We start from the raw sequence: 19,293 nt of genomic DNA on the forward strand, positions 1-19,293 counted from the left end.
GCAGTGAAGGAAAAGCTTCAAGAGTATTGTGCAACAATTTACTCAAGAAGTGGTGTAAATCAAATGTGGATACTTGAAATTTTCAAGGATCTTTTGGACATTTTGAAATCATACGATTTTACTAAAATCAACAGGTTAAAAATTTACGACTTTTCAACTTTATACAAAACAATTCCCCACAATAAATTAAAGTCCGGACTTTTTGATATCATCGACAGCTGCTTTTTATTAACAATGGAACTCGTAAATTTACTTCATATTTGCAAAATCATTTTTGTTTTAAATTCTGATTGTAGACACAAGTGCTCAGAAGTTGATATCAACATGATGTTTGAGTTTCTGATTGACAATACCTATGTTGATTTTGGAGACCAGATCTTCCAACAATCAATAGGAATTCCAATGGGTACCAATTGTGCCCCGCTTTTAGCAGACCTATTTGTATTTATATGAAGCAGAATTTGTCCAAACTAAGAAGAAAACATTTGCTGTGGCCTTCAACTCGACATTTAGATATATCGACGATGTTTTGTCAATTAATTATGGTTATTTCCATTGTGTCGATACAATATCGCAATGAGCTTGAGATAAAAGGTACCACAGAGTCTGACACATTTAATTTATATTTGGATATTTTTTGCTTGAAAAAGACATTAATGGTAATCTAACCAAACTGGATGATAAACGTGATGACTTTACAATCGTTAACTTCCCTTACTTATATAGCAATATATCTTCATCACCTGCATAGTTACGGAGTTTATATATCTTAGTTGATTCGGTACGCAAGAGCATCTTTTTCATATGAACAATTTCTAAAACGAGGTAAATTATTGGCAAACAAGTTGATGAAACAAGATTGGGCCGTAATTAAAAATATCTTTGTTTCCCCTAACCCGACCCTCAATTCTCAAGTTGGGTCGGTAGGTAGGTAAACAATTTTATTTTCCGACAGCAGCTTTGAAAATACATCTAAAATTTAATGAAGAATTACCTTTATAAATAAGAAAAGTTCTAAAGAAAGCGAATTGTGAACAAAATTCTAAGTATCTTACATATGCCGTTTAAAAGCAAAATTTATTATTAATTAATTCACAACTGTTATTTAGTTGAACTTGTGAAATATCTCACGCCATTACATTTATATAAATTGAATAAAATAGACAAGATTCTCAAATAAGCAAAGACCAGACATACGAGTATATTTTTCAAAACCTTCCGTCAGCCTTCAGAGCTTACACGATCAATGTACTTTTTTGAGGGCCATGAGATTTGCAGTGGGCTCTGGAGCATTTTGCTTTGGATTAAGAATAAGTGGCTAATCAATCGCAGGCGAATGAGTAACGTTGCAAACAGTCTCCCAGAAGATGATGGCTCAAAAAAGATCCCCCACTTCTTAATGGCAAAAAGTGCTAAGTACGTCTAAATTTGGAGCAATGGAAATGTTTAAATGTTGTTAACAAATCCGAAGGGATTAAAAACAATCTTCAAGGGCCCAAAGAGAGAAAAATACACTGGACGTCTCAGGAAGCTGAATCACGATTTCAAAACTATTTGGAAAGAGTATGTCGAAGCAAACCGAATCTACAAATGATAAAAAATAACGGAATGAAGAAAGGACATCTGAATTAAATTTATCAGGATGAGTACGCAGACATATTTACAACAACTCCTATGGTTCCATAATGGCATATAGTAAACACAGGAACATAGATGAACTGGTTATCAGATTAAAATTAAATTAAAATGCAGTGAAATTGAATGATGTGTTCACTAGGTGGGCCCCTCATCTTCTCATGAGACTGGCCTTTCCATGTATTACGTACCTTAAATTCAAAGACAGGTTTGTTTGTTTGTTGTTTAAGAAAATTTATTCACTCACATGGAGATGCCACGGCACCTCAGAAACACTCTTAATTACTCATGGTAAATTTTATAATCGAATTGTTTCAAAAGTGAAGAATTCCAATAAGCTGAAAGCATAAGATTGAGACTTCGCAATTGTTTTATGAAGAGCTAATGCCCTGAAATCATATCTTAACGTCATTTTGTTTCCAACAAATGCTTGAAAATCACAGTAGAACAATGTCGGCCGTTATGATAAGAAATTGTATTTTATAAAACTTGGTTAACAATAAAAATAATATTTGAATCATCTTATTTAAAAAAATCTTTTCAGTCGGTGCAATTTGATTGGGTCGGTCGCGTTAGGGGAAACAAAGGTATTTTTTATTTTGGCCTTATCAGCAGTCTCGTTTTAAATCATCAATTCTTTAGTTCTATTGTCGATACAATGACTTTTTCAGCAAATACAATTTATCATTGAGTCAAATGTATATATTCTTCATAAACTTTGTTAGTCCATTATTTATGCTACTGCTTTGACGGATTTTCCCCTTATTTCCAATCATGAGAAGAAGCGCCCGGCGTGTGTGACCGGTTGGCAGGGGATGCTCACTCCTCCATGGCAATCGATTCAAAATGTTTTAAATTTTGTTCTTTTTTGTAGTGTTTTAAGGACTTTTTTTCAAGAATATTTATTGTAATGAATGTCACTGGAAATAATACAATAATTGAAAAACACAAAAAATTGAATCAGACTTAATTATCTCTCTAAAATTGGCTAATTAAAGAATAAATATCTCTTTGTAGAAGTATATATTCGTCATAAACATAGAAGGGCTACTTTGTGGAATATCAGCCCTTAAAATCGTTTTAAATTTTGTTCGTTTCATTTTTTTCATATGCTCGCTTTGGTAGTTTTTGTAGAAGGGATCCCTTGAAGCCCAGGTTACAACGGCAAATGCTCTTCAGCTCATGTTGAAAATTTCTTGAAGTGACAACGTACAAGAAGAAATTGATGGCGTAATTGATTTGTTCGGTTATCTGTGTGACTTCGGTGTAAATCTGAAACCCACTGTTTTGAACTCCAAAAGCATTCTTACGCAGAATAAATGCGCTCAGATGGAGGGATCCGACGGGGGCAATGAGTACGATGTAGGCAATCATAACTCCCAACAACATCATGGTTGTCCTATTAGACTCAGCTTGTTGCTTTTGGTCTACCATCTTATGTTTTCCGGTTAGGCGGCGTCTTTTCCGTGTTAACTGTGAGAGTTTGATTATTATCATCGGTGTGAGTATGCAAAGAATGACGATAGGGATGAAAGAGTACAAATTGACTCCTCCAAGTAGAAATCGACCGAACTGTTCCACTTCCTCTGGATTACTTGCATTGTAAACATCTGGATGGCATATCCCGTCTTTAATCTTTGATGCGTAGCTCCATATCGATGTGTAAGTACCTATGAAAACATAAATGCTGATGATTCCAACACGAACTACGTTTTTCGTGCAGATAAACTTGGCTTTTAAAGGAAACCAGACAGCTATGAATCGCTCCACACACATTGCGACCACTAGCCAAGAAGACGTCATCTTTGAGGTTTTGAATATTACAAAGAATATTTTGCATCCTATATCTGAGAGTGCCCGAAGATCAGTACCAATAAGTTGAATGATAAATCTTTTGTTGAACGGTTGCGTCAGAAGGAGGATGGAGTCGGAAACTGAGAGTGCCATAAGAATCATGCTTGATGTGATGTTTTTAAATTTTGGTCTTATCATTATGATGATGGACAAGCAGTTGCCTACAAGGCCAAGGACAAGAAAGGTGGGAAGGAAAATGAAATTTGTATAATGGAGGACTTCAAGGACGCGGTTGACGTCGCTTGAATGAGTGCCTGATTCATCAGATGCATTAAAACCAGAAATGTTGTACGTGCCGTTTCTGTCCATACTTGTTTCTGAAAGAAAAAAAAGAGATTATAAAGACCTTCAAAGGTTTAAAACGCGAGTGTCCATTGCAATGGAAAAAATTATCCTAAAATCGAGAAAAACTAGTGTTGTCAACAAGTACCCGGTTGACCGGTTACCCGTCGAACGAGACGAATATCGGTTAGTAAAACTGCTTATCTGTTCCTCGGATAAAATACATTTAACATAGTAAATACGCAGAAAAATAATGTAAATATTATATATAAAGGTATACTAGTTAATACAGTAGTACCGTTAGAATTGATCCAATGGTTCACATATAGGATCGAATTGTTTTGATTGGTTTTCACAACTTTTATAATTGATAGCTTTGATTGCCTAGAGGTATTCAAGTCTTGAAGACATCATCTATAATGGGTACCTGTGAAATGCGAAACGAAATAGAAACGAACTGAGCTGAAACGAAATCAAGACGAAACGAAATCAAAACAAAATCTGCTGAAACGAAACCAAAGTTTCAGAATGTTTTTCAAATCAAGGTATTTAATTGTATATGGGTGACACTGCATGTGGACTACTTCATATAAAATTAAATTTTAACCGGTTCGTTTCGTTTCGGTAGGCTTCGATTTGATTTAGTTTTGTTTCGTTTCAGTTCATTTCGGTTCGCATTTTACAGTTACCCGAGCTATAATTACCTGATCTAATAATTCAACGATGCTGCCACATATATATAAAGCTTGGAAGTACTTTAAAACAACTGCTGAGTCGAAATCTGTCAAATGTCATTTACCCTAATTGGGGTTTGACTACAAATATATTGAAATATTTACATTTGCTGTGTTTTTCTACTAAACCAACTGAGTAATTGATTTGAATACCATTTTCGTGTAAACTCATGAAATATAGGAGAAACGTGCATTATTTAACCTGACGTTACAATGAGGCTGCAGCGACGTTAACGCCAATTACAAAACACCAAACTGAAAAATATTCCTTAATTACCTAAGCTGAAAACAATTATACGGAAATCGCGATTTACTGGACACTCCGCAAATTAAACCAGTAATTACGGAATACGTAAAATTAATATTTATTTTCCTTGATTCCGTCATCTATTTAAAATGGGGACTGAAAAGGAAAATGGAAAATGTAAAACGGTGAACCATTTTATATTCACTTGTCTTCTTCCTGTGTCAATTAATTGTCAATGTAAAACGGTGATTGACCATTTTATATTCACTTGTCTTCTTCCTGTGTCAATTAATTATTTTCTTGAATCTAAAATCAAAATTATTTGAAGACAAAGTGTTTACATGTTAGTGTGTATTTTAAATAATGTTCATATACAGTATATTTGTGTTTTATAACAACCGATGATTAAAGGATTGGATAAATAATAGATATATGGAAACTTTTAAGAAAAATCACCCGAGCAACCGGGTACTCGATCGGAAGATTGAGCGAGTAATCAGTTACTAAAAATCGTCCGATTTGACAACATTAAAAAGGAGTTATATATATCTATTCTCTGAATTGCTTCAGATATTAACCCGACATTCAAATATATGGGCGGCATTTTATCTATCAACAAAATTTCTACTTTGATTCGATACATGCCCTGAAAATCGACAAAATGAACCAGAAAAGTCGGACTCGTTTGTTTCATATATACAAGGATTCTGAAAAAAACACTGCGGATAAAGTAAACCATATACAACTTCATATTTTTTTTACGACAACTTCCCTTTTATGTAACAATATACAATATTACCTGCACATAAGGTTTATATCTTTCATTAATTCGACAAGAAAGAGCATACTCTTTGTACAAACAATATCTAAAACGATTTAATAGCTAGGCCACCTACCTGAGAAGTTAATGATTGAAGAATATAAAAATTTGAAATTTAGATGAAGACAACATTTTGCACATTTGAGGTAGATACAACGATCCTCTTGTGCAGTTGTACAGCGTCTGCTTTAGAGTCTAGGAGTAAGGGATTAATCTTTACGTCGCAGTCTCGATTCCCACTGTGGGACGTGAAGACTAGTTCTTCGTATGAAACCGTCTAGACCGAGGTCCCGTTTCGCAGAAGAGGCTGGTAAGAAAAATACCCCTCACCGCTAAATGGTCCTGAGTGCCGAGTATAAGTCAAATATGAAGCCCTCCACTGGCAAGTGGTGGCAGCTCCGAACCGGCAAGTGTTGGTGTCTCCATATATGTGAAAATTCTCGAGAGTGACTTGATATCAGAGACAAGTTCTTAAAATAACCAAAAGTCTCTGTCGAGACTGAAGCTCTACTGGTTTGTACTTATAGCAAAGGAAAAGTACTTAAGCAGTTGGGAATTGAAACTTAACAACAGCAATAAATAGAAGAATGATCCTTGATAAAGTATCTTTATGTTCTTAGTGTAGTCTACTTGTGTGCCAAGTCATATTGAAATCAGACCAAAACTGTAGGAGGAGTAGCATTTTGAAACAATTTTACGGACATTTCTATTTTTAGTAACCATGGCAACATCATTCATTGAAATCAAAAACTAATGCACAAAATTATGCATCTAAGTGTAGTCTACTTATGTGCCAAGTTATATTGAAATTGGACCAAAACTGTAGGAGGAGTAGCATTTAGAAAGAATTTCACAGAAATTTCTATTTTTAGTAACCACAGCAACAACGTTCATCGAAATCAAAAACCGATACACAGAATTATGTACTTGTGTCTATAGTGCAGTCTATTTGTGTGCCAAGTTATATTGAAATCAGTTATATTAAAACCAAAACTGTAGGAGGAGTAGCATTTTGAAAGTATTTCACAGAAATTTCTATTTTTACTTACCACGGCAACACCGTTCATCGAAATAAAAAACCGATGTACAGAATTATGTATCTTGGTGTAGTGAACTTATGTGCCAAGTTATATTGAAATCAGACCAAAACTGTAGGAGGAGTAGCATTTCGAAACAATTTTACAGAAATTTCTATTTTTAGTAACCACGGCAACAACATTCATCGAAATCAAAAACCGATACACAGAATTATGTATCTTAGTGTATTCTATTTGTGTGCCAAGTTATATTGAAATCAGACCAAAACTGTAGGAGGAGTAGCATTTTGAAAGAATTTCACAGAAATTTCTATTTTTAGTTACCAAGGCAACACCGTTCATCGAAATCAAAAACCTATATACAGAATTATGTATCTTGGTGTAGTGTACTTGTGTGCCAAGTTATATTGAAATCAGACCAAAACTGTAGGAGGAGTAGCATTTTAAAGGAATTTCACAGAAATTTCTATTTTTAGTTACCACGGCAACACTGTTTATCGAAATCAAAAACCGATAAACAGAATTATGTATCTTAGTGTAGTTTACTTGAGTGCCAAGTTATATTGAAATTAGACCAAAACTGTAGGAGGAGTAGCATTTTGAAAAATTGTTTACAGACAGACAGACAGACGGACGGACGCCGGACGCATTACTATCGCGTAAGCTCTTCTGGTCTCTGACCAGTGGAGCTAAAAATGGACCGAAGAAACATTTAATTCTTGTGATTGATAATCTTTACCCTGTAAAAAATCACTCTAATTCTATACATTAAAACCGATGTTGATGTTTAAAGAATGTTCGCGTCACTGACATCATTTATGCAGTCTTTTCAACAATTTTTTGAATTTGGACGGGAACTAAGTGCGCTACCTCATGAGCTCACTGTTCTTTTTTGTACTCATATGAAAACAGATCTGTTTCAATTCTGACAAAAGATTGATTGATTGATTGTATACTGTTTAACGTCCCTCTCCAGAATATTTCACTGATATGGAGACGTCACCATTGCCGGTGAAGGGCTGCAAATTTAGGCCTATGCTCGGCACTCAGGGCCATTGAGCAGGGAGGGGTCTTTATCGTGCCACACCTGCTGTGACACGGGGCCTCGGTTTATACGGTCTCATCCGAAGGACCGCCCCATTTAGTCGCCTTTTACGACAAGCAAGGGGGTACTGAGGACCTATTCTAACCCGGATCCCCACGGGGCTCTGACAAAAGAAAAAGGAAACACATTTTCCTTAACTCGAGCGAGTTTCTTAAGTTAACAAAAGTTACTTCTATGCACATGTCTCTAAATATACTACAATGAACTCGAATTAAAATCATCGAAGTTTACAAGCACTTCCTTATTTAAGTTTCTATTTCCCTTTTTTACCTGCAAATGCTAAGTTTTTTTCTGTTTCCAAGCAAAAAGAAAAATGATCATACTACTGTAGATCATGAAATTTTACTGTAGATAATTTGTTAGCAAATTTGCATTTCCATTGAGTTCGCAAAAATATTTTTCTTAACATAAAACAACAACAAAAAAGCGTAAACGAAAACTGTGCCGAGATCCGGTTTCTATTTTTGACCGGTGCAGTGGTCATTCTGTGTATACAACTTAATTTTCCATGAAAATCTGTGCTTGAAGAGTGCCTAAACTACATTCGATATCGTCCGCAGACAGTGTCTTTTTTAAATTAATTCGCTATGAGAAACAATTTTATCTAACAACAAATCGTTTTATACTGTATGTACGTATGCATATATTATCCTTTATAGATGCGTAACTTATAAACATAAAGGGCTTTTTAATTTAAGTTCCAGTGACAACTCAAAAGATGTTTTATAGTATGATCAATTTTCTTTTAAAACCGAAACAGACCACTGCCAAAGTTGATGTTACAGGCTGTCAATATTCTCGTTCAAAATCTGCATTTTAAGAATCTTATGGATATCAAAGTATTTTGTAAGCGAAAAGAACCTTTCAAGAGGTATTTTGACTGATATATGAGGTGTGTGATACATGTAATCGTATGATGATCAGTATTTAAGCTCAAAGCCTAGGCCATTTTAAACAATACAAACCGGGAGCAGAGCAAACACGGACCTAAAACAAGACCAGGTGTCATGGAGAAGTGAGTATTCCCTGCCGGGGTCATTCTACGGATAGAGGCCCAAACGAACTTTCCAAAAGTCAGAATTCATATACCCTATTTTATTCAATTTTTCTGCGTTATTTACTAAATCAAACATAGAGGAAACCATTCCAACATGCAGCAGCAATGTTTAGAATATTTTATTGCTTATTTTGAGACTTACACATACATACATGAAAAAAAAATGTCATTACCGCAACAGACGACTAAATCGTCATAAAATATTGTTAAAGTATTAAACCATTTTTTTCATAGTTTGAAGTAATAAATCTTAGTAATATCTTACCTTCATGATTATTTGAGTGAAGTATTCGCACATTATTTTTCGTACTGTGGTGTTAAATTTACGTTTTTAAAAAAAGCAAAAAAACCATTGGTCAATAAAGCACTTGAGGAGTGTATATGATTATTTTACTTCCATTTTTCTACGGTGTGAGATTTCACGCACTCATGCATGTTGATTAAACACTTTATTACATTTATTATTAGATTAATTGATAATTAATTGACCTATTTTCTCCTCGTTATGGTAATGACAATACGTTGCGGTAGTGACAGTGCGTTCTGGTAAATAGTTTAGATCGAATATTTTCATAACTTTTTCTATGAATTATATTTATATATTCCAAATTTATTTAGAAACAGTCATGGTTTGAGCAAAATTAATTTTTAAACAGGTAATTCATCAGCATTTGAAAACAATTGTTCAGAACACTGTGTATTATTTAGATGTAGGTTAGTCTCGCCTACCTCCAAGGACTGGACCCACATATAGGAGTTATTTGTAACAGGCTCTTATGCATAAAACACTATAATAGTGTTGTAAAATCCATGCACAAGACAATCTAAAGATGATTTTCATTACCGTAACACTGATTTCATTACCGAAACGATTTGATTCAAGGGATTTGTTTCGGTAATGACAGTTTCGGTAATGACATTTTGAAATGTTAAACAGAATATAGAGGGCGCTACTAACCAAAAGAGGTTAAATAATGTACAACACAATATCAAAACCAATCTATATTTCTTTCTAAACAATTGCATTTTTCTTAGGTTATCGTACTTTTATTGTAGCAAGCATTCGGTAATGACACTGAATAAATATACGCTTGAAAGTAAGACCATTTACAATGTAATATCTGCTTACTTACCCACAGGAGAGCGTTATGCCATGTATCAAAGATAGCGGTTTCTGAAACTTTTAATCACGTGGCTTCTTCTTTTGGATTATCTTTCTTGTCTCTTATATTTTGCAGTTTTAGCTCACCGTTTCGGTAATGACAATAATATCAGGGACACCGTTTTACAAACAATAAATTATTTAAAAAAAGAATTTAGTAACCCGTATCTTTTTAAAATCAACAATGAATATTTTATTATACCTTAGTAATCTCGACAGGTTAAATTTTGACAGAAAATTCAGTTTTCACACGCGCATATTCAAGATTACAAATTCGATTTTGTTGTTTGGGACATGGCATTTCAAAGCAAGTCCATGATGTTAAATTATTTTTTTAGAAGTAATATTGTTTTCAGAGGTGTCCTTATGGTGTGTATGCATATTTATTATCTCCTTCTACAATATTCCAGATTTATTTTTAAAATTTCATAAACCAGATATTGCTCAATACATACTAAAATGACGGGACACCATTTGGGCCTCTATTCGTAGAATGACCCGCCGACGAGGCACACGCGCTGTGTTTTTTTTTTTTATTTTATCACAAAAACTATTTATCACAAAACATACTCTTCCCTTAATCTTTACCTTGCTGGTAGCAACAACTTTTACAGCATTTCATTTCGGCTATTTCCGTGTCGCCGATATTGAACGATGATTAATAACTTGTGACGTAGCAGTGAAATTGCGGTATAAAAATTCTTATGTGGACCGGCAACCGGTCAACAGTGAATTGTTAGACCGATGTAATAAACACTTCTTTTTTGGACTTTTTATTAGTAATAAATATAAAGAAAGCTATTTATAATAGTATAACAATGTGTTCTAAATATCTGCAAAGTTTAACAAAATTCTGTGCAGCGGTTTATGAACAGTTGCGCTGACAAACTGTTCAACTCTATATTCAAGTTACGGCGAAAAATAAAAGTTGAAAAGTGCTGAAATTCCGGGGTTTATGAGGACTTACGCTGACAAAAATAAAAAAAAAAAAATCCAGGACTGATGGACGGGTCAAAAACGTTATACCTCAATCAACCTGTTGCGGGGGGTAAAACAATAGCTTGCATTTGATAACTTACTCTGTTTTTCTTCTCGATACACGGGTCGAAATGGGTTGCTTTCTCCTTCTCGGTTTCGTATTCCAACGCTGGAATTTCTTAACCTGTTTCATTGCAATAACATTTAATCGTTAGAAAGACCGGTCAGGGTAGCCTAGTGGTAGAGCGTTCGCTTGTATATATACACCCATTCGATTCTCGTTCGCGAAAAAAAAACGTAACAAGGTAGTTGCATTCGACACTAGCAATGAAAGAGTCTTTCGGATATGACCTAAAAAACGTAGGTCCTCTGGCACGGTAGGCGTTTGCACGATAAAGAACCCTCACTGCTGAATGGGTGTTGCTAAAACGCGGAACGGAAAACGGAAAATTTTTGTCAATGAAATAACAGAGATTCGATTTAAATCAGATAAAAGAGCAATATTCCTGTTGTAAAGATCATTTCTAATAAAACTTTATTGTAAACTATTATATAATCATGAGTCATAAACACCCTTCGTGGAACAAATGGTACTGAAAGAAATATGAATGACATATCCCCCTTTTTTTGCTTGTCAAATTTGTTGTATGTTGGAAATTTTTTTGAACCCCCCCCCCCCCCCCCCCCCCCCCCCCCTCTTTCAATTTGTTTCCAATTCAATGTCTGTAAAGACAAAAATAATTACTTATGATATTCAGATTGTGCATGCAGTGTCGAATTCGCGAATCATGAAAGGGGGTGTGGCAGTTTCGAGTCTGTGTAAGGGCCCACATCCACATTAAAAATTGATTTATTAAACCTTATAACCCTATGTATATTATGAACACAAAAAGGGGACACACAACTTTTCAGACCTTTCCGATGAGTGGGAAAACAAATTTTTACGGGGTCATTCAATATATACCCCCCCCCCCCCCCAAAAAAAAAAACAAAACAAAAAAAACCATACACACATATGTACCGCAAACAAACATAATTTAACTTCACTGAATGCAAAGATTCTGCATTATATCTACCACAATGCATGAAAGTTTTCCAACTTTGTCTATCCAAAATTTAAATATATAGAAAGCTACTTTTATTTTGAATAAAATTTTAACAACGAGTGTGTAGAAGAGATGTTTATTTGAGCTGAACATAAAAATTTGCCCTAAACGTAATCTTAATAATTTTTTATTACATTTTATTTCTCTTACCATGAATCAACTAGATATCAAATATATGCCCCCTCCCCCCCCCCCCTCCAGTCATAACCTTTTCATTACGGAAATCTTCGTTCAAGTTGACATCCTCACAATTTTTGTGAATGTAATTAATGTACTACATGTATGTTATTGTAAAAAATGTAGTACTGAAAGTTTTCAAATTCGATTCTAGGTTAATGCTTTGTTGGCGATTTTCGTAAATAAGAGACCAAGCATTTCAAAATCAACTTGTATTTAATAGTGGGAGTTGAATATGTGCAAGATATATCGCTTATGATAAAATTTATGTATTTTAAGTGATTTAATCCTAAATAATATATTCCGTTTTCCGTTCCGTTCCGCTTTCCGTTCCGCGTTTTAGCAACACCCCTGCTGAATGGCCCTAAGTGCCGAGTATAGGTCTAAATTTGTAACCCTTCACCGGCATACGGTGATGTACCTGTATGAGTGAAAAAAATTCTTAAATGGGACGTTAAACAATACACAATCAATCGTTAGGATGAAGTACGACTGGCGGTACAAACCATTTTTACCCCAATTTGTTAAAGGATTTTTTTTTCAAATTCACGATCATGACAAGGAGCACGCGGCAGGTTTTAACGTTCGGCAGAAGATGCTTGTAGGCACTTGGTTTCACGATGGCCCATTTTGTTTATGAATGTTTTTTTTTTCTTCTAATTTTTGTAGTGTAAATAAAAAGTACAGGATTCAACAGTTGCTTTCGAGGATTTCAGAGGGAACGTTTGTTCATGCTTGATTAGAATCAGTACGTACACAAACTTTCCTACCAGTGTCGGACGAGAGAATTTAATTTCATAGCACCTTTCAATCGTCTGCTGTGAAATTGTCGTATAAAAATGCAGTGAAGCTAACCTCGAAACGTGGCTCTAGAATAATTCAAAATATTTTGTCTGACGTTTTTCCAGGCTTTTTAAAACAATTTTCGAATTTTGTTATTTTACGTCCTGGCGCGTAAAATATCAAAATCGTAAAAAAAAAACCTGGAAAACGTCAGATATTTTGGACTAAAGGCTTATAATAAGCAAAGTTTTTTTGATTTGTTTCAATTTTTAACCTAATAAATATACTAAGTTTTAGTCATATAAACAAAGTCATTGGTACTGATTGTCGGAAAACTCGGTAGTACTTACTACATGTAGGTTGTTTGAATCCTGATCTTTCCGCTGGAATAAATATTCAAAAAGTCACATAATTATGTGTGCGCAAATGTATATATACCCATTCGAGATGAAAAAAAAAAAAACAATTTCATTCAAAGAACAGAGAGAATTAATATTAAAAATCTGACATTGTTTAAGTTTGGATAATGTTCGCGCTGGTACATAGGATTAATAGAAACGTGTGACAATTACATGTAGACAAACAATGAGACCCTGGCTGTGTGATTATCGGTACGACATACCTGTTACAAATACATAATGCTGCAAGGTCTATACTAATTATTCTTCTATTCCTTTTATTAATATCTGGCTTACATAAATGGTTTGTCATTGTAAACTTTATTAATTAAATATCAATAAAAATGTATAGAATTATTCATTCAGGCACGTTCCCGAATAGGAGACCTAAACCACTAAAACAAACCTAATTCAAAGAATATGTGTCCCCCGCTGGCGGAAAAGGGAAGAGCATGCTTTGGGTTCGAAGGGATACTTTAGCAATGGCAGACAGGTCATAGGAAGTTAAAGTTTAAACAAAATGCAAAAGATTCAAAGCTTCTTGAAATAGTGACGGGAAGTAATGTTTTACACACACACACACATACAAAATGTATGAATTTACGATTTTGACCCCTCAAAACAAATAAGGGTCTTCCTACCTTAGGCCTTTGGAAATTACGGTATAAAATTTTAATGCAAGAGCTGAGAAGATACCGGTATTGCGCGGAAACGAAAATATTAATTAAACACAAAAATGAATTTATGACCTTTCACTTTAAAATTGATATGCGTCTTTAAAATTTTACTGCTAAAGCTTGAGGTATCACGCGTAAACGAGTGTTATAGACAAATAGAAATACGGACTGACGGACGGGCAAACAGATCGAAAATAATATCCCGCACTTTGCGAAAAGTCCCGCACTTGTGGATAAAAATGAAAACCATAAACTGTAACATGAAACCAATCTTGATAGTTTGAGATACATGTAAGACTTCTTCAATTGTTACTTCATTTTACATATGCAAGTATTATAAATATATAGAAGTACTAGATAAACACCCGCGCAAGCGCGGGAAATTGAATGTATATATAGTTACCATTTACAACAGAACATTAAATACAATGTAGTTGTAAATTGTAGATTTTACTGACAGACTACAGACTGATAGAGGGAAGAAATACTTTGTTCAATCCCGCATGGACTAGATGTACATCATCATCCCCACCCACTTTTTGTGAAAACTTGAAAAAAAAATCTTTTCTTGACGTTTATGTGAAGCCTCATACAATGTTATGGATATTGCCCTTCAGATGTTCTTATTTCATTTTCATGAAAGATAAAAGCAGCGAATATACACAATTTACAAATACATGTAAATTGATTTTTGGGAGTTGGGGTAAAAATTCACAGGTACTTGGGTCTTGGTTTATAATTATATATGTACCGTTATCGGTAAGTAAAAAGGTTTTTTATAACATCAATAAGGTACATACATATACATATTCATAAACCAAAACCCAAGTACCAGTGTAAAAATTAGCCCCCCCCCCCCCCCCCCCCCCCCCCCCCCCGGTGCACCCGTTTCGGACTTTATTCGCAAAATTTATTAATCTATAAGTAGATTAGCGATCCATTAAATCATAGAGCAGCCCGTTCCGCAATCATTTCATTATACAAGTACACTCAGTAGAAATAAAAGCCAAAAAGTCGAAAAACTACACATCAAAACATGTATTTTTTTTTTACAATAAAATAATGGAATAACGAAAATTTATGAAGGTCAAAAGACCGTTGAATCTATTCAAACTAAATGCAGAGGTAACATGGACCTCTTAGAAAAAAAAAGGAATATTGGGATCAGGTCACATGGAGGAAAAAGCATCCTCACCGGGTTTGGCCCACCTTGCGCTCATTGTCATGATGGGTTTATGGAAAATAATTCCCTTGGTATATGGCGTATTTGGATAAACAATTTTATTAAATAAATTTTACTGTAAGTGTTTTAGGCATGGATGTCCTCAAATACTATCCATTTTAATCTGACTTTGAATTGAAAAATTGGTAGATACTAGTACTACTACTAATAATTGTTTAAAATGTAGTTTGTTTACAGACACTATTAACCACTTTCATTCACAGAGAGTTAAACTTAAGGAACATTAACATGAAAGTCAACGAAGTACAGAGAGAGTATACACAAGCATAAGGTAACATATAGAAATATTTAATGTAGAGCGAGTCCAAGAGACTTACCGTTTTGGAGGATAAATCAGTCCGAAGGACTGAAAAATTTGTTACTTATATGTAAATAGAATCGATTAGATCGGATGTTGGTGGCATTAGTTTTGGAAGGGATTGTCTTTGAAAACTAAGAAAATGTATTGGTCGGGTCTTGCAAATTGATAAAACTATATCAAAATCGTTAGATATGAACATTTTGTATTCAATATGCCTTTTCATGTATAATTTAATCAAATTAATTGAATTTATCCGCGTATATTCTATGTATAATGTGATACTAATTAACTTCAAATTAAACACTTGTTTTCCCCGCCAAAATACTATAGTTCAAGTTTCAAAACGGCTAATTAATCTTGTCTACATTACCCAAAAATCGAAATGAGTTTGATAAGGAGGTTGAATCCTGCTACAGTGTATTGAAAATCTTGTTTGATGTACATATATCTATGCAGACAGCTTCATTTCCAAATCAAAACAAACTAGGGCTAATTGTAACGGGAACCGTTACAGATGTTCCCCAAACGCTCCCCATGTCCCTTTTCGTGCCTTAGCTTTTCCTGTAAGACCTTTTATAAATACTAAGCATTTAAGGATTTCATTTAAAGATATTAAAGTTGCAATGATATAAACTATATATCGTTTAACGTTTTGCATGGGCGCACAAGTACATGTACATGCATATGCAGGATGATCATGGCATGTTGGTTAAGCGATTAACACATCTTTCTATTCCGCGAATAATAGAAAAAATACAGATATAAAGTTACCACATTTCAAGTATATATCATCCTTTGAAACACCTATTCACATTTAAATTCTATACTGATTTTAACCTCGGGCTCAAAGTTGGTTTTATTCCGACGACTAGGCAGTGTTAAAGTCGACTAAGGATATCACGCCGATGGCTAACCAATCAAAATGAACTTATTCAATTGTAGTTCCATACATAGAAAAGGGATTTTCCTTTAATCTGTTCAGATTTTTTTTTTATATATTTCCTCTCTGGTCATTTTGACAACTCTGGTACCTGTGCCTAGTACATTTTATATACTATGTAAATAAATATATACATGCAAAGGGTTTTGACCGGAACTATTCATTTTTTCCAATGCATAGGAGGCTATCTGGGGTTTACAAGAGATATTTATAAAGACATTCGTCTCATCTAATGTGCCCAATATTCTTTAACACCTTCTCCTTCTTATTAATATATTTTTTTATGAATGCAAATACCTGATAATTTTTTTTTTACGAAGGAGCGTACATATATATTGATTTTGTATTTCTGGGGATTGCGTAATTCTAAAAAAATCAATTAAATTTCAAAGGTTAAATAAACAAAGGATGCTTGGTATTAAAATATTATTTCAAATCAGTAGAATTGAATTCTATTAACGACATCCGAATAAATACATGTAATCATAAAAGGCTTATATACCAACTTTCTTCATCTGTACTTTAATTTCAAACACGACAGGATTTGTAATTAATTATATTAATAATTTCTATATACTTTGGAAACTCACATCAAATATTCTAATACTCTTTTCTCGAGCTCTTTTCTGCAGTTTCCTTGAAATGTTATGTGGGTCATAGGTGTAATTTGAGCTTTACAGCGATTCTCTACTTTGTGTGTGAGGGTGGGTGGGTGGGGGGGTGGGTATTTTTCTTTCTACCCTAGGGTTAAGATCAAAGGTTAAGTTCGATTTCAAGTTCATAGGTCAAGGTCATTTTGGTAAATAGCTAATATGAACATTCTATTCAGGTTACTAGTGACCTTGACCTAAGTATAAAGGTCAAGGGTAAAAAGATCTGCTTCAGTATGTTTCATGTCTTTGCATTTAGCAGTTCTTAATTCTGCATGAACATCAAAAGACTTAAGTATACTGTCGTTTAACACATTGTGTGTGCACGCATGTGCATGACGTCCTTGCATTTATTTTTGATGGTAGAATAATGTAGGCATACATTATATCTATTCATATTAGAAATTTCACCCTGTATTATTGAGAACTAAGAAAGTTTTAGGCATTTAAACTTTTAGCCAATCAGATTGCAGCTCACGTGCATGTACGTGCGTTCATGATTATTCTTATGTATCATGCTGTAGGTCTTCATAATGTATGACTATGTTCAAAATTTCAAAGGATTTTGTCAGAAAACAAAAACGAAATAAAGACTTTAGTTTCATCCAATCGGAACGAAGCGCACGTGCATGCGCGGGAGATCTTGCTATTTTGACCACGTCATCATGTCTATACTACTAATATATCCTTATATTATGAGTTTCAAAGCATTTCATCAAAATTTTAAAAGGTTACGGCTATATCTATCATATTGGTCATTTCACGCGTTACACATGTGCGCACATGCACGCACGTGCGCGCAAAATGACCTTCGTTCCGCACATCTACATAACATACCTAGTGACCCTAAAAAGGTTTCACCTAGATCGGATGAGTAGTTTACGAGAACACTCGCGGACAAAAAAAGTACCGGAGAAGAAAATTCAGAAAAAAAGTAAAAACAATATGTTCCCAAACTTCGTTTGGGGAACATAAAAATGGTCCTGAATTTGGTTTCGATTGTCGGATAACCTGATAATGCTAACAGTAGTACTCACTATAAAGTTAGGTTGTCCTTCAAAAGGATGTTCTAGAATACATTTCATTATGTTTGCGCAAATGTATATATATACTCCTTCAAGATTAATTATAAAACATTTTTCATTCAAGGACCTGAGAAAATTAATAAACTTGATTAATATTCTGAATTTATATAATGAAAACCTCTCTGACATTGTTTAAAGTTTTGCTATTATTCGCACTGGAACGTACTGTTCATAGAAACGTGTGACAATTACATGTTGACAAACAATAGAACCCTGGCTGCGTGACTACGGGTATGACATACCTGTTACAAATACGGAATGCTGCTGTGTCCATATTTATTATTCATCAATTTCTATGATTATTTTTTTGGCTCACCCATTGAAGTTGGTCATTGTGAACTTCATTTATTAAATATTAAGGCCAAAAATAAAAAAAAATACCTTGTTTCCCCTAACGCGACCGACCATTTCAATCGCACCGACTGAAAAGATTTTTTAAATAAGATGATTCAAATATTTTTTTTATTGTTAACTTAGTTTTATAAAATACAATTTCATCAAAATCAGTTTTTATCAGAATGGCCGACATTGTTCTACTGTACTGTGATTTTCAAGCATTTGTTGGAAACAAAATGACGTCGAGATGTGATTACAGGGCATTAGCTCTTCATAAAACAATGGCGACGTCTCAATCTTATGCTTTTAGCTAATTGGAATTCTTCACTCTTGAAACAATTCGATAATAAAATTTACCATGACTAATTAAGAATGTTTCGGAGGTGTCTTGGCGTCTCCATGTGAGTGAATAAATTTTCGAATTAAAGGGACGTTAAGCAACAAACAAACTAACCTGTCTTTGAATTTAAGGTACGTAATACATGGCAAGGCCCGCCACATGAGTAGATGAGGGGTCCACCTAGTGAACACATCATTCAATTTCACTGTATTTTATTTAATTTGAGTTTTGATCTAATAACCAGTTCATATATGTTCCTATGTTTACTATATGCCATTATGGAACCATAGGAATTGTTGTAAATATGTTTGCATATTCATCCTGATAAATATAATTCAGATGTCCT

General features: G+C 34.2%; 1 protein-coding gene across 1 annotated transcript; it reads right to left on the bottom strand.

Annotated features, from left to right (window-relative positions):
• Nucleotides 1-2,715: 2,715 nt before the first annotated feature.
• Nucleotides 2,716-3,798, bottom strand: LOC134250038 (thyrotropin-releasing hormone receptor-like). The gene has a single exon (XM_062732377.1). It carries the CDS (start codon nucleotides 3,796-3,798, stop codon nucleotides 2,716-2,718), a length of 1,083 nt encoding a protein of 360 aa, XP_062588361.1.
• Nucleotides 3,799-19,293: the final 15,495 nt, after the last annotated feature.

This window comes from Saccostrea cucullata, unplaced genomic scaffold (genome assembly GCF_032062105.1).
Source record: "Saccostrea cucullata isolate Sc308-1 unplaced genomic scaffold, CSIRO_AGI_Scuc_v1 ctg505, whole genome shotgun sequence".
NCBI classification, from domain to species: Eukaryota; Metazoa; Mollusca; class Bivalvia; order Ostreida; family Ostreidae; genus Saccostrea; species Saccostrea cuccullata.

What these genes read in the sequence shown, in the direction of transcription:
- LOC134250038 (XM_062732377.1), bottom strand. Translation starts at nt 3,798, where the DNA reads ATGGACAGAAACGGCACGTACAACATTTCTGGTTTTAATGCATCTGAT.